General features: G+C 31.6%; 2 protein-coding genes across 2 annotated transcripts; one reads left to right on the top strand and one right to left on the bottom strand.

Annotated features, from left to right (window-relative positions):
* On the top strand, nt 4,307-5,169 carry LOC109326843 (histone H3.3). Its single transcript, XM_019559710.1, has 3 exons — nt 4,307-4,447; nt 4,583-4,659; nt 4,750-5,169. Exons 1-3 carry the CDS (start codon nt 4,376-4,378, stop codon nt 5,009-5,011), a joined length of 411 nt encoding a protein of 136 aa, XP_019415255.1. The 5' UTR covers nt 4,307-4,375; the 3' UTR covers nt 5,012-5,169.
* On the bottom strand, nt 7,933-9,668 carry LOC109326990 (aldehyde oxidase GLOX-like). The gene has a single exon (XM_019559947.1). The coding sequence runs from the start codon at nt 9,602-9,604 to the stop codon at nt 7,970-7,972; it is 1,635 nt and encodes a 544-aa protein (XP_019415492.1). The 5' UTR covers nt 9,605-9,668; the 3' UTR covers nt 7,933-7,969.

Genomic DNA, 13,146 nt, shown 5'->3' with positions numbered 1-13,146 from the left:
CATTTTACGTTTCGAGACATTCATTTTATTACTTTTTGTTTTTTTACTATTCATATGGTACTATATAATTGATGTGTGACAGAAAATGAGACACCGTTTATGATTCGGTTGTTTTTGCAGAAACCAAAATTAAGCACAATACAGTGTCACATGTTCCTATCATTGTTACCACTTTCATTTCAACCATCCAATTGGATCGCACAACATTTTCATTTTCTTTATTTTTTACTGTTTAATTGTTTTACGTGTAGTAAATGATTAAATGATGTTGTTTTGTCTTATGTTTATCTCTCACATTTTGCCATGCCACTTTTATAAATCTGTTTACATGGGGCTCTATTTGGAGTATTATTTTTTAGAAAGTATTATTTAATTTTGATGACACTGATAATTAAAAAAATAAGACAAGATAACATTGTGTGCAGTTTAATTGCTTTTCTAAGAAAATTTAGAATCTCGCTTCATTGTAAAACAGAAGCACATCTGGTGTCACAACTTTATGTTATGATATATGAAATGATACAAAAAATATGACAACAAATGTGGTACCATCGGTAAATGTGTGACAACAGTAGTTGTTATTTATGAAATCCGGAGCACAAGGAATTTACAACTTGAGCTACCTGGTTAGTGGGCTAACTGGGGTGGCATGGGTTGTCAAAGAACTTTATTTTGAAATTTTGAGAAGTAGAATGGGGTTCACACTTCACAGATCAATATTTTAATTTTATCCATTCCATAATTTTAATAGGAATTTTGCATTTTAATTATGAGATAAGAAAAAAATCTTTTATGTTGAATCCAAATGTATGTCTAGGATGAAGGGAAGTACATCTTATACCCATATTTAAGTGTCATTTTATATGTCAATTAAATGATTTGTTGTAACAAATATTTAAATTAAAATTTTGATAATTAAATGTTTTTTAGATTAAGAACATCAAATGGTATATGAAATAATACATTTTATGCCATATGAGATGTGTTCACATATGGAGCATATAAGTTCTTTGATCTTCTAATTTTATAATATCATTAGCATTGGTCCATCCTATAAGGAGTGCATGCTCTCTCAAAAGAGAAATAGTGATAATGATACCCATTTAAATTCATTGTCTTTCACGAATAATGATCATCTTTGATTCAATTTATTTCTTAATAAATGATGTTTCTTTATTTTTTTAATTTTTTCTATCATAAAATATATATAACAATAAATTTATTGATATATACACAATAGTTTTCATGACAATTGTATTCATAATTATAAACTTTACTTAAATTAGATAATTTTGATTTGACTATTTAAAATAATTATCCTACCAAATTAAATGAGTAATTAACTAATTATAAAGAAAAATAGTTTCTAACAATTTCCTACTTAAGTTTATGTGCTTTTATGAATTTTCCTCTTTATAAGGGCGTACCACGAGAAAAAAAATTTGTATGGAAATGTTACAAACTTACCTTAAAATATTGTTTAACGAAAATATAAAAACAATCTCAAAAAATATTTGCGTTTCTTGCATTATAGTATTGAACTATTGATGAAACTACAATTTATAAGATTGACTTGCCCAATTTATATTATTAAAATGATATATTTAAGATATTTGTTAATACAACAAATTTTATTAATATTTCCTTATCAAAAAAGAGATGTTTTTTAAGAAAATAAAGTATCTCCTTGTTGGTACAGCGGAAGCTATCGTTGCACAACGTTGGCCACAAACAATCAAATAATGTGCATAGAATAAATAGAAGAGAATTTGTTAACGGGGTTCGACCAATTGTGTCTATATCCCCGGGAATGTTGAGTGGCTACCAATATATTATTAAAGAATAAAGATTATAAAGCCTAGCACACCCATGGACCCACCTGTCCATGAGGTGTTTCTATTTTGTGCTTATATCTGGTGCACATTATAAGAAGGGGTCTGAGTCCAATATATAACATTGGTTACTCTACTCTATTCGAATACCGGACAATGTGGGACTAATACAATAACATATTTCAAACATTTCCAACAATCTTCACCTTGATTAAAATAGAAGAATATATCACTTCTTAAGAAATCTATACAATAATCTTCACCTTAGCAAATATATGATTTCACATTGTTCAATGTCTAATTCTCTTTAACTGCTCCCCTACAACATATACCTTTTGAGTATCATTGACGATGTTATCAAGAGCCTAGCTCTCCAAACTTGCAGTGCAGTTTCCCATACTGCCATCAAATGGAACACACCGCATAGCCACCTATTGCTAAGAAGTCTTTCAATATATTGGAATCTCTACACAAAAGTTTACCAACAATCATCCTATTCAATACTCAGTCAAACTGAATCTTGGAGCTTCCTTGGAAAGCCTCAACCGCTACCACAATTGTCTACTCTGACAATCATAGTTCAAAAGAACTATCATACTCCACCATAAGGAGTATATCCACAGCACACACCTTGCGTCAATGCTAACTAATATATATGTCATATCCTTGCAAACAAGCCAATGCCCATGTCACACATCTGCATCTCTACCAATGCTCGTGTTACAACTTGCATCAAAGTCAATGCCTATGTCACACCCTACATCAAAGTCAGTCATCGCCCTTGTGCTTTTGTGGATCTGCTAACAATTAATATCTTTCACTATGACGTCTCACACACACCATTACAATATTCTCTTTCTCATCTCCAATGAAAGAACATTCTCTCAATATCTAGAGAGATATTGTCAGCATCTAACTCAACACCTCTGTCTCTATCTCCACCTTGATACTAACCCAATACATGAACTTATGAGATTCTGGATCAACACATGCATCACTCACACTAAAGTTATGTCATGTTTCCTTCTCCTTCAACTCATCTATTCTATCTTTGCCATTACATTTGACGCACCTTGTCTAGCCATCACACATTCACCATCTTTAGTCATTATCTGACGTCTGTGTTAAGAGCCATCTGCCAATTGGCTCTAATACCAATTGTTGGGAACAAGCAAACAATCAAATAGTAAAGAGTATAGAGACAAGAGAATAACACAAGAGATTTGGTTAACGGGGTTCAGCCAATTGTGCATACGTTCTCGAGAGCGTTAAGCGGCTACCAAAATATTATTAGAGAATACGGATTACAAACCCTAGCACACCCATGAGTCCACTTGCCCATAGAGTGTTTCTATTTTGTGCTTATATCTGGTGCACATTATAACAAGGGATATGAGTCCAACATATAACATTGAATAATTTATTCTATTCGAATACTAGACAATGTGTGACTAATACAATAACATATTTCAAGCATTCCCAACACTCCTTATATCATGAGATAACTTATACCCTTCAGCCAGTAAAAATATGACAAATGTACTATTTTATTTAGTTTTAATTTTTTTTTATAGAAACTGATTAAATAAGACACACATCATAATTTTAATAGTTGTAAGGAGATAACTTATTCTCGTTTTTAAATTGGACCCTTTTCTTATACAAACTATTAAGCTAAATTTGATTATATATTTTTTTATTATTAATAGTATTCTCTTTCCTTTTTTGGGTAAGTAGTTAATATTTTTTGAGGTGCGTGAATGTTTATCCCAATCAACATATTCACAATAATTGAATGAATCTTTAATTTTTTAATCATTATAAGATATTGGTTAGATTAGGTCACATGAGATGTATTGAACAAAATTTGTTTATGCTATTTGTATTTTTATAGGATATTGAAAATATCTAATAATTTTTTAAGATTTAATGAAACTATAGATAATTCTTATACTTTTACATTTACACAAGATACCCATAATATAATTTAGAGACATGTGTTACATCAAGAAATCTTATACGAAGATGTATGTAATTATATATGAGTGTTAAATCTATGTATTGACAATATAAAAATGTATTCATAATTATTGTATTATTTACCATTTATTTAGATTATTTTTTTAAAAAGTAAATGATAATTGAAGATAATGTAATATATATTTTTGGTTATCGATAATGTAATACTCATGGAGTTAGTGTTATAAGGGATTTATCCTTTTCAAATTGATTTAATAACTCCGTAATACCAACTACCAAGAGTGCAAGTGTAGCATCTCTCCTAAAAGAAACACAACATATAGGTAAGAAAATGAAAAAAAGAAACACAACTAGTCTAGGTGGCAATCCTTAACTCTCTAAACAAACCAATCAGAAATAAGCACACGGATTACATATTAAAAAAAACTCAATACCTCTCTAAACAACCGTTGAACCAATCAAATACACCAACCTAACTCATTAATCCACACTATAAATACCTCCTACCTTCTCTTTCTTCCCTCATTCATTCCCAATCTCAAACACAATCTCCATCAGAATTCATGGCTCGTACCAAACAAACCGCTCGCAAATCCACCGGTGGCAAAGCCCCACGGAAGCAACTCGCTACAAAGGTAATAACCGATTTCTTAGGGTTCATATCAATTATCTCCATGATTCAATTTCTAATCAAATTACCTATTTCTTAGGGTTTCTCTCAATTGTCTTCATATTTCAATTTCTAATCAAATTACCTTTATTATTCATAGGCTGCAAGGAAATCTGCTCCTACAACCGGCGGAGTCAAGAAGCCTCATCGTTATCGCCCTGGCACCGTTGCTCTACGGTAATTATTTTCATCCTTCTCCTAATTATACAGCGTTTTCTGAATTTCGGAGTATTGAATTTGAATCTGGACTATGTATTTTTGTTACAGTGAGATCCGAAAATACCAGAAAAGTACGGAACTATTGATAAGGAAATTACCGTTCCAGCGTTTGGTTCGTGAAATAGCTCAAGATTTCAAAACTGATTTGAGATTTCAGAGTCACGCTGTGCTTGCTCTTCAGGAAGCTGCTGAAGCTTATTTAGTGGGATTGTTCGAAGACACAAATTTATGCGCGATTCATGCTAAGAGAGTCACTATTATGCCCAAAGATATTCAACTCGCTAGGCGTATTCGTGGCGAACGTGCTTAGTTCCATTATATTGAATTGTAGACTCATGAATTGCAATTGCGTCATAGTGTAATGTTTCATCAAATCATATAGGGTTTTGGTATATTTTGCTTTTTGGGGTTTTATCATGTTTCAGAATATTGAAATCTAAGGGACGCTGAATTATGCGTTATTGATTAGCCATTTTTGTTGCTTTCGTGCAATATGTGGATTGTGAAAGATTATTACTGTAGCTGGCAAATTAATGTTCTTTTTACGTTCAGAGTGAGTTTGATATAATTCTAGGAAGATATTGGGTCATAGTGCTCTGTTTGGGATTTGGGCCGTAACCTCAACGTATTTGTTCGAAGAGATATATAAAATGATAATTTTGATTTGATATACAATACTGATCACCCAATAAAATAATAATAATAATAGAACCTATATAATGAATTTAACATGTATACATTGATGGTGTAATTGTTTTTTTACAGGACAGTAAATCAATTTAATTATGATTGACTTTCAAATAAAAGCAATACAAAATAATGATAGATGATGAATTGATAGCGTAAAAAACATTATATTGTCACTCGAAAGATTTTAAACTCTTATATAATTTATTGAGTTAAGTTTTTGACTACTATTAATAATAAGAATATGCATGATAAAATACACGCAAGATTAAAGCCTTGCCAGTACGCAGTGGCCATAAAAAAGTCATATCCTGACAATTAAAATCACTAGTCATCACTCAAATAATTAAAATTCAAAACGCAATAGGAATTACACAGATTGATACCAATAAAACCTATGCTGGAATGCCACCCATATGTAACTAGCTGAAAACCTTGTTATATACCCATTCCAAGTGAGTTGTTATACACCCATTCCAAGCGATAATGTAGAATTTTCTTAGACTATCAATACATACATGTTTTTATCTAAATTATCAACATTGTTTTGCATTAACCATGAATCAGATAACATATTTTTGTTAATCGATAATAAGTGATATTAATTAATGGAGTCCACCACGTGTATTTTTGAGCTGAGATACTGTCATGTATAAAAGAGTCCAATACTCTGACCAGATTGTAATATGAAGGGTCTATAGTATTGGAGTTAAATTCTACCCTCCATTTTTGTAAGATCAATGTAAACGTGGCTTGATTCACCGGTGGAGGTGGAATTTTTCATGCAAGACGTGTCTCCTTGTTGTTTTAGTTATGGCTCTTCAAATGTCAGGGTCTGGATAGAATAATGATTAACTCTCACTCCCTCATTCTATGATTCTATCACAACATGCATATTTGAGGTACAAATAATAATGGCACATTGCTTAAGAAAAATTGTCTAAAAATTCTTAAATATGAAATAAATGTATTTATGTTTTTTAGTGTTATTATTTAACATATGATATTTATAATTAAGGTTTCAATTGGTTTAAGAAAATATTTGTTTGTTTTGTTTCTATGTGGTTATTGATAATTATAATTGTGATCCCATATTTTTATTGTTTTTCATATTAATTATGAATATTATCTCCTGTTCCCTTTTTTGAAGAAGGTTTTGAACGTCACAACTATTTAAGAGCTCATATTTCCATTCCATGTTGTATAAGAAATAATGAAAACAACAATAATATTTATAGGTTTCCAAGATTACCTATTTACCTATTCAAAATTTTGGGAAAATACACAGTTAAAATTTGAATTACTAAAAAATAAGACAAACAATGAGTGGTTGAGTTAATATTTAAATGACTCCTGATATAGTAAGAGAAAAACAGACAAGATAGTTTCTTCAGATATGAAATATCTCATTTATAAATTAAATAATCCTTTCTAGGCACCATGTCAATATAACAATATCTAATATTGTTTAGAGTCACATTCCAATATTCTTCATATGAGGTTATGTTGCTTTTCTATTTATATTATTTTCTGTCAGGATATCAATGTCATCTCATCCCACTGCTTACGAATATGGAATGAAAATATATTCTTGTCCTTTTAGAAAACCGAACTATTATATTTATTAACAGCAAGAAATGACAACAAACGATAACAACTTTTGACCTTTTAAATGATTAATTATTTTTTCTTTTCATTCCAGATAAATGGTACAGAACAAATTCATCCTATCCACCTTTCACTATTTTTCCTTACTTAATTAATTAAATTAAAGGCTCTTAGTTACATTGGACCAAAAGAGGTACCAAAAAGATACATAAAAAAGAAAATATTATTCACTCACGATTGGCGTTTAGAGAACCAGGGTTTATAATTAGTTTATTGCATTAGCTCGAATTAGTAGTTTAGTACTGTGGGTGGTTGATCATCTTGTACCATCACAATTAATTTCGGTTGGTTCTACTTGTAGATATGTGGTGTAAGGTTAATCAACACATATATATTTGTATTTTTATACTTTTATAACACATGTTAGCACCATAGATACAAACGTGTTATTATTAAATAAAAGTAAATTTTGCTGTCAACGTTATTTTTTATATCTAAACCTAGGATGAATCTGCCTTTTCAGATCAGATCTGTATAGATACATTCTATTCTTGAAAACAATATTTAAACGTCCAATAAATGCATTCGAAATAATCAATAACTTGTACGTCGTAGAATTAAAAAAACAAATCTAAATTATTGAATCGATAAAATAAACATAAACTTATTTTATACAAAAATAGATAGCGTCTTTTACTTAGTATTGTTACTTGTTAGTTATGAACACAATCGCTAGACAATGACAACAAATAAAGAACAAGTGGCTATGAAAAAAGCAAAGAATTCATAACTATAAACTATAATTACAAACTGCGTTCTTAAAATTACAAGCACCCATAATAATAACTTTATTTTTTATATGTTTTTTTATTTTCCCAAATGAAGTTAATGCCATTGTACATATCTTTGTTCAGTTACATTCCAAACAATAAATAATAAATAGAAAACACAAATCCCTAAAATAAAATAAAAATCACATTATCTGAACCCATATACCCTGGCTAGGTATATCTTGGTGAACCACAAATACTAAATAAAAACCTGGTGGTGCAAGAGTTGATGAACCAGGAGTGGTAACTTCAGTTTCATACGTTGATTTCCCAACAACATTAAACACATTGGGTTCCAACACCAACAACCTTTGATTCATTGAGAAAGAGTGTGTAGTAAAAGGTGGTGCTAAAATTGTTACCAACACAGCATTTTTAACCAACGTGGCTGCCACGTGGAACCGTATTTTTATCTTTTGACCATACGTTAGTTTTGATTGTGAAGCAGGAAACAAGATTGTGGGACGCACGTTGTTGAATCCAGGTTCCAAATATGATGGAGAAAACGTTTCCAACCTCAATTCCGTTGGGAATAACGCGCTGGTAAAATTATAACCAATATGAGGGTTGCTCCCAGCAACAAGAACACGACCATCACGAAGCAAAACGGCAGTGGAATGATACATTCTTGGAATGGCACTTGGTTTTTGTAGCTCAAACCGAGAACCGGCCGCGTTATTTGGTTTATAAAGAACTGGGCTTAGAACCGGGTTTCGGCCTGATTCCCATCCAGCACTACCTGAACCTGCTCCGTTAATAATCAAAACATTGCCATTTGGTAGAGTTACCATATCACCCATGACTCTACCACTTGGCATAGTCTCCATAGCCCAGTTCGGGTTCGGGTCGGTTATTTTAATTCTCGCACACGTGTCCAACGCCCCCGTAAACACACCCTTGAAGGTATTTTGGTAAGACCCTTTGGGAGCACCACCACATATCAAAACCTCAGCTTCAACATTCTTTGCTTCTAGATTCCTCAATGGAAGCAAAACCGCTGAGCCAGTACTAGGGTAGCTTCTAGGATCCCCACCCGGGATCGTAGGGTAGGTCCTAACAACCTTGTCATTACGATAGTCAAATAGAATAGCGCGGTTATTAGCAAAGATGAATAAGTTACCATCGACGTTTAAAAAAACAAAGGGGTAAAGATTATTCTCTGCAGCATCATTGGTCTGAGACAAAAACGGTAAATTGTGTAAGGTGTTGGATGCAGCGTCATTTTTAGGGTAAAACTCATAGCTAAATTGTCTTCTTCCTCCGATAATTATTTGTTTTCCATCTGGCAAAACTTGATTTGTTGAATACCATCTTCGACCTGAAAGGCCAAGCTTAGTTTCTTGCCAATCACACGTAGGGCATGGTTTAAAGGTTCTAACGGCTCGGTCTCCATCATTGAACCCACCCGTTTGAACCAGTGTTCCGTCTTGTGTTGCTGAACCAGAAGAACACCACACATCTGTTTGAACGAATAACGCTCTGAATTTGTTCACTGCAACGTTGTACTCGATCGAATGAGCGGTACAATCTGTTTTAACAACTAACTCCGTTGGATCGTTACGACATTTTCCACCTGGTAGTTTTAAATTTGATAAACCGAAATCGGTTCGGTCGAAAATAACCACACGATCATTGTGTAGTAGCTGCATGTGCATGGCAACAATGCCAATGCTTTTCTGAAGAAGATTCCATTCTCCATTGCCACCGGCGGCTTCCACGGTGGTGGCGAGGAGGACGTGGAGGAGGAGAAAAGGAAGAAGAAAAGGGGAACAAGACATGGTTATGGGTTTAGTAATAACAACTCAATGTAGAAATGAATTATAGAGAACAGTGATGAGAAGTGGTAAGTGAGATATGGCTCCAAGTGCTTTAAATAATGGTGAGGATTGTAGACAAAGGCCTCTCCTACACGCAAGGGAACGCGTGAGACTTATTCTCTATGTGCAGTTTTTTTGGAAGAGGATTTTGGTGAAGTGTCTAAAGCTTATTTGGTTGTCTTTATTTTTCTCATTATAATCTAAAAGCTTTATTATTATTACTAACTTAAAGGTTGTTGATATATGAAACTCAATAATAAAGGTATGCACGCAGTAGTATTGTATAGATGTCAAATTTGGACATGCGTAGCATTCAACTTTCTTTTGGGTGGCATTATTAATTGTCAATTGTAATTTTGTAGTATTAAGATATGGATAAATTCTAGCATATGATCGAACTAATTTGGTATTCGTTTAAAATTGGACTTATTATTTAGTTCGATAAACTTAATTTATAAACTAAATGAGACGAACTTGAACTAAAAATTGAGCTCGTTAAATAAATGAGTTAAACTTAAGTTGGATACAGTTCGACTCGTTAGGTTCATGATGTGACTCAATATATATAAACTACTTTTTATGTGTATTATTATACTATGATTCATGTATTAATTTTATGTTTATTGTTATTATATATATAAATAGAGAATATTTTTATATAACTTTGTGCAATAATTTTTTAAGATGAACTAATTATTTGAGTTGTTCAAATGAATCGATTTGGGTTGAGCTGAACAATTCATAAACTTTAATTGAGCTGAACTCAAGTCGAGTTTCAAATTAAACAAATTCTTATCGAACTAAACTCTAGTTCAACTCGTTTTTGGGTCGTTTCCAGCCCTATCAAAAAGTCTTAATCCCTTGAAATTTTATTCTATTGTTGCTTCCTTTTCTTCATCACTTCCATTCTTCAAATGTTCCGTCGGTGATTTCTTATCTCAAACAAAAATATATTTACATCGAAAAATCTTTTACTATCTTCATATTATCGTTCATCAGTATCAGGTGAAATTAATGTTAAAACTATAGTTGACGTTGCTAGATTAGAATAAATGGTTGGTAGAAGCTTGTCCTTTTTTAAAATATGGGTATATAAACTTTTCTAATATTTTATGTTCTGAAGGTGCATGTGCATACGACTAAAAATGTATTCGCTGTTTCATATTTTTAGTACACCGTGTTGTTTTTTCCGGTACATAATCAATGAAATGACTTGATTCAGTTCATCCTTGTTATGAAAATGAATATGAAATTATGAATATAAACTTTATGGGTGATTATACGGTAGTTTGGATATTGAAAGATAGACTCAGATTTTGTTTCGGTTGTTGTCTACTTGTCTAGCTGTTTCGTTCATTTGACTAGGTTCACAAATTTCTCGGCATTCTGAGTAACGTTGCATAAGTTTAAAGGAAAATTTTGACCAGATATATGAAAGTTTTCTGAACAATTATACTCATCATAATTTTGTGAATGATTTATATTCACTATAGTGATTATTACCTACAGCGTGAATATAAATCATAAAGATATATTGGTCTCCTTTCTAAAACAAAAGCTCCATTAAAAGTTACAACTTTCTCTTATAGACTTTTTTAGGATAGACTTTCTACTATAGACGCTCTTCACAAGAGGAAGGTTCCTTTATTTCATGGAGAAGGTCCTTTATGCTCTTTCTGCAACGAGTATGCAGAAACTTCTGATCATCTTTTTTTTACTTGCAATGTCACATATTTGATTTGTCAGCTTCTCTATAATTGGTTGAACTTCAGCACAACGCTTCCTTCCCAATCCATAGTCCACTTCACTACTCATATGAGTATGATGAGTATGCTTTCAAACAACAATTGTTCAAATCTTTGGAGTATCATCTGGTTAGCTTCAACTTGGGCTATATGGTTTTCTAGGAATGACTTTGTTTTCAATAGTGTTAGACATTCTCTTAAGAAGATTTTTGAAGCTGCAAGAGTTAACTCTGGACTAATAGTCAGATGTGCAATAATTTTTTTCTTACTCAGATTGAGTATCTAATCTAATATCTTGCCTTAATTCCAATATGTAATAGGTTCATGTCATTGTTTGGTTTTAATTTTTTATTCTTCCCTTTGTAATTATCTTTTATTAATATAATCTTATTTTGCCAATGAAAAAAAAATCTTGAACCAATAATATGGGCAAAAACTGGAAAATAAATAAATGTTTTATTTGTTAATTGACATAACATGTTTTCATTGGTCTGTCACCGTTATAATGCCAATATCCAACTCTGTCAAATATTCCTAGACATAATTTACCGTTTCGTGCAGCAAGTGTGTTTTTCTGCCGACAATCTATGTTAATCAATTATGAAGCATAGATGAGATTATATATGTCTTTTACATGCACATGAAGAATATAATCAAACCCATAACATCAAAACAGTGACTATCTATATCAACTATGTTGAACATGTGGATAATCATATATGTTTATCATTACTCACAATAATGGTAAGTCTCACCTAATATAGAAGACAACCTCATCTTTTATAAAACAATGTCTAAAAACATTTAACAGCATAATGAAAATATGATTCCAGATTAGTGAAAACATAGTGAGGACCTGGGTTTGAGTTTCGGGCACAAAACTTGAAAAGGAAAATTTGAATTCTTATTTTACACGCTTCAATTTTGTAGGTTCCACATAACTAGAAGATGATATAATGATCATCTAAATATGGTGTTGAATAGTTAGTTGCTGTCTTAATTCGGATTTTATAAATGATATTTCTAAACTTATGTCATCACAAAAAAATGTTTAAGCTAGTTAGAGTCTTTCATATTGATTTTTTTAAACCTAAACCTTATCTACAAGAAAATCAGAGATGAAATGCCATATCAACATAATTTTTTTTATTTTTATTTGAAAAATAATTTAAATCATAACCATTAAAAAAAACTGACATATATCATAATACTCATTTAATATTGGACTCTTCAATACCAAAGAGAATCTCCATTAGTTATGGCAGTCCATCCTTCCACCTATAGGCTTCTTCTGAGTTAGGATCTTCTCCGTTAATGAAGAGACAAATACTTCAAAAAGTAAAGAGAAATGTAACTTTCAATTACACATATATCCTTTTGATTATAATGAAATCACATTTTTGTCATTAAAAACAAACAAAAAATATGCATTTGTCTCTCCATTAATGAAAAGTGTCCTTCCTCATACGCTTCTATACTCTTAAATAGCAAATACATATTCTTAAATTTTTTGTTTGAGTTGTGATTGCAAAAGCGTAGCCGGGTCTCTCTCTTCTTTGAGGGAAGCACATTTGCTGATATACAAGTTGTGTTATTGCATATACCACTAGCATATAGTTGATTAAAAAATATATTTAAATTAAAAAATAATAATTAATTATTTTTCTGACCAATCATAACTAATAACACATACAGCGACACAATTTATGTGATAACATATATGTAACCATCTTTGAGTGCCTTAGCTTGAGAAGTCAC

Source organism: Lupinus angustifolius, chromosome LG14, assembly GCF_001865875.1.
Source record: "Lupinus angustifolius cultivar Tanjil chromosome LG14, LupAngTanjil_v1.0, whole genome shotgun sequence".
Classification (NCBI taxonomy): Eukaryota; Viridiplantae; Streptophyta; class Magnoliopsida; order Fabales; family Fabaceae; genus Lupinus; species Lupinus angustifolius.
This window is presented reverse-complemented; position numbering and strand designations above follow the sequence as displayed.

Coding starts and splice junctions, on each gene's coding strand:
- LOC109326843 (XM_019559710.1), top strand. CDS start 4,376: ATGGCTCGTACCAAACAAACCGCTCGCAAATCCACCGGTGGCAAAGCC. Junction 4,448..4,582: donor GGAAGCAACTCGCTACAAAG/GTAATAACCGAT, acceptor TATTATTCATAG/GCTGCAAGGAAATCTGCTCC. Junction 4,660..4,749: donor CCTGGCACCGTTGCTCTACG/GTAATTATTTTC, acceptor TTTTTGTTACAG/TGAGATCCGAAAATACCAGA.
- LOC109326990 (XM_019559947.1), bottom strand. CDS start 9,604: ATGTCTTGTTCCCCTTTTCTTCTTCCTTTTCTCCTCCTCCACGTCCTC.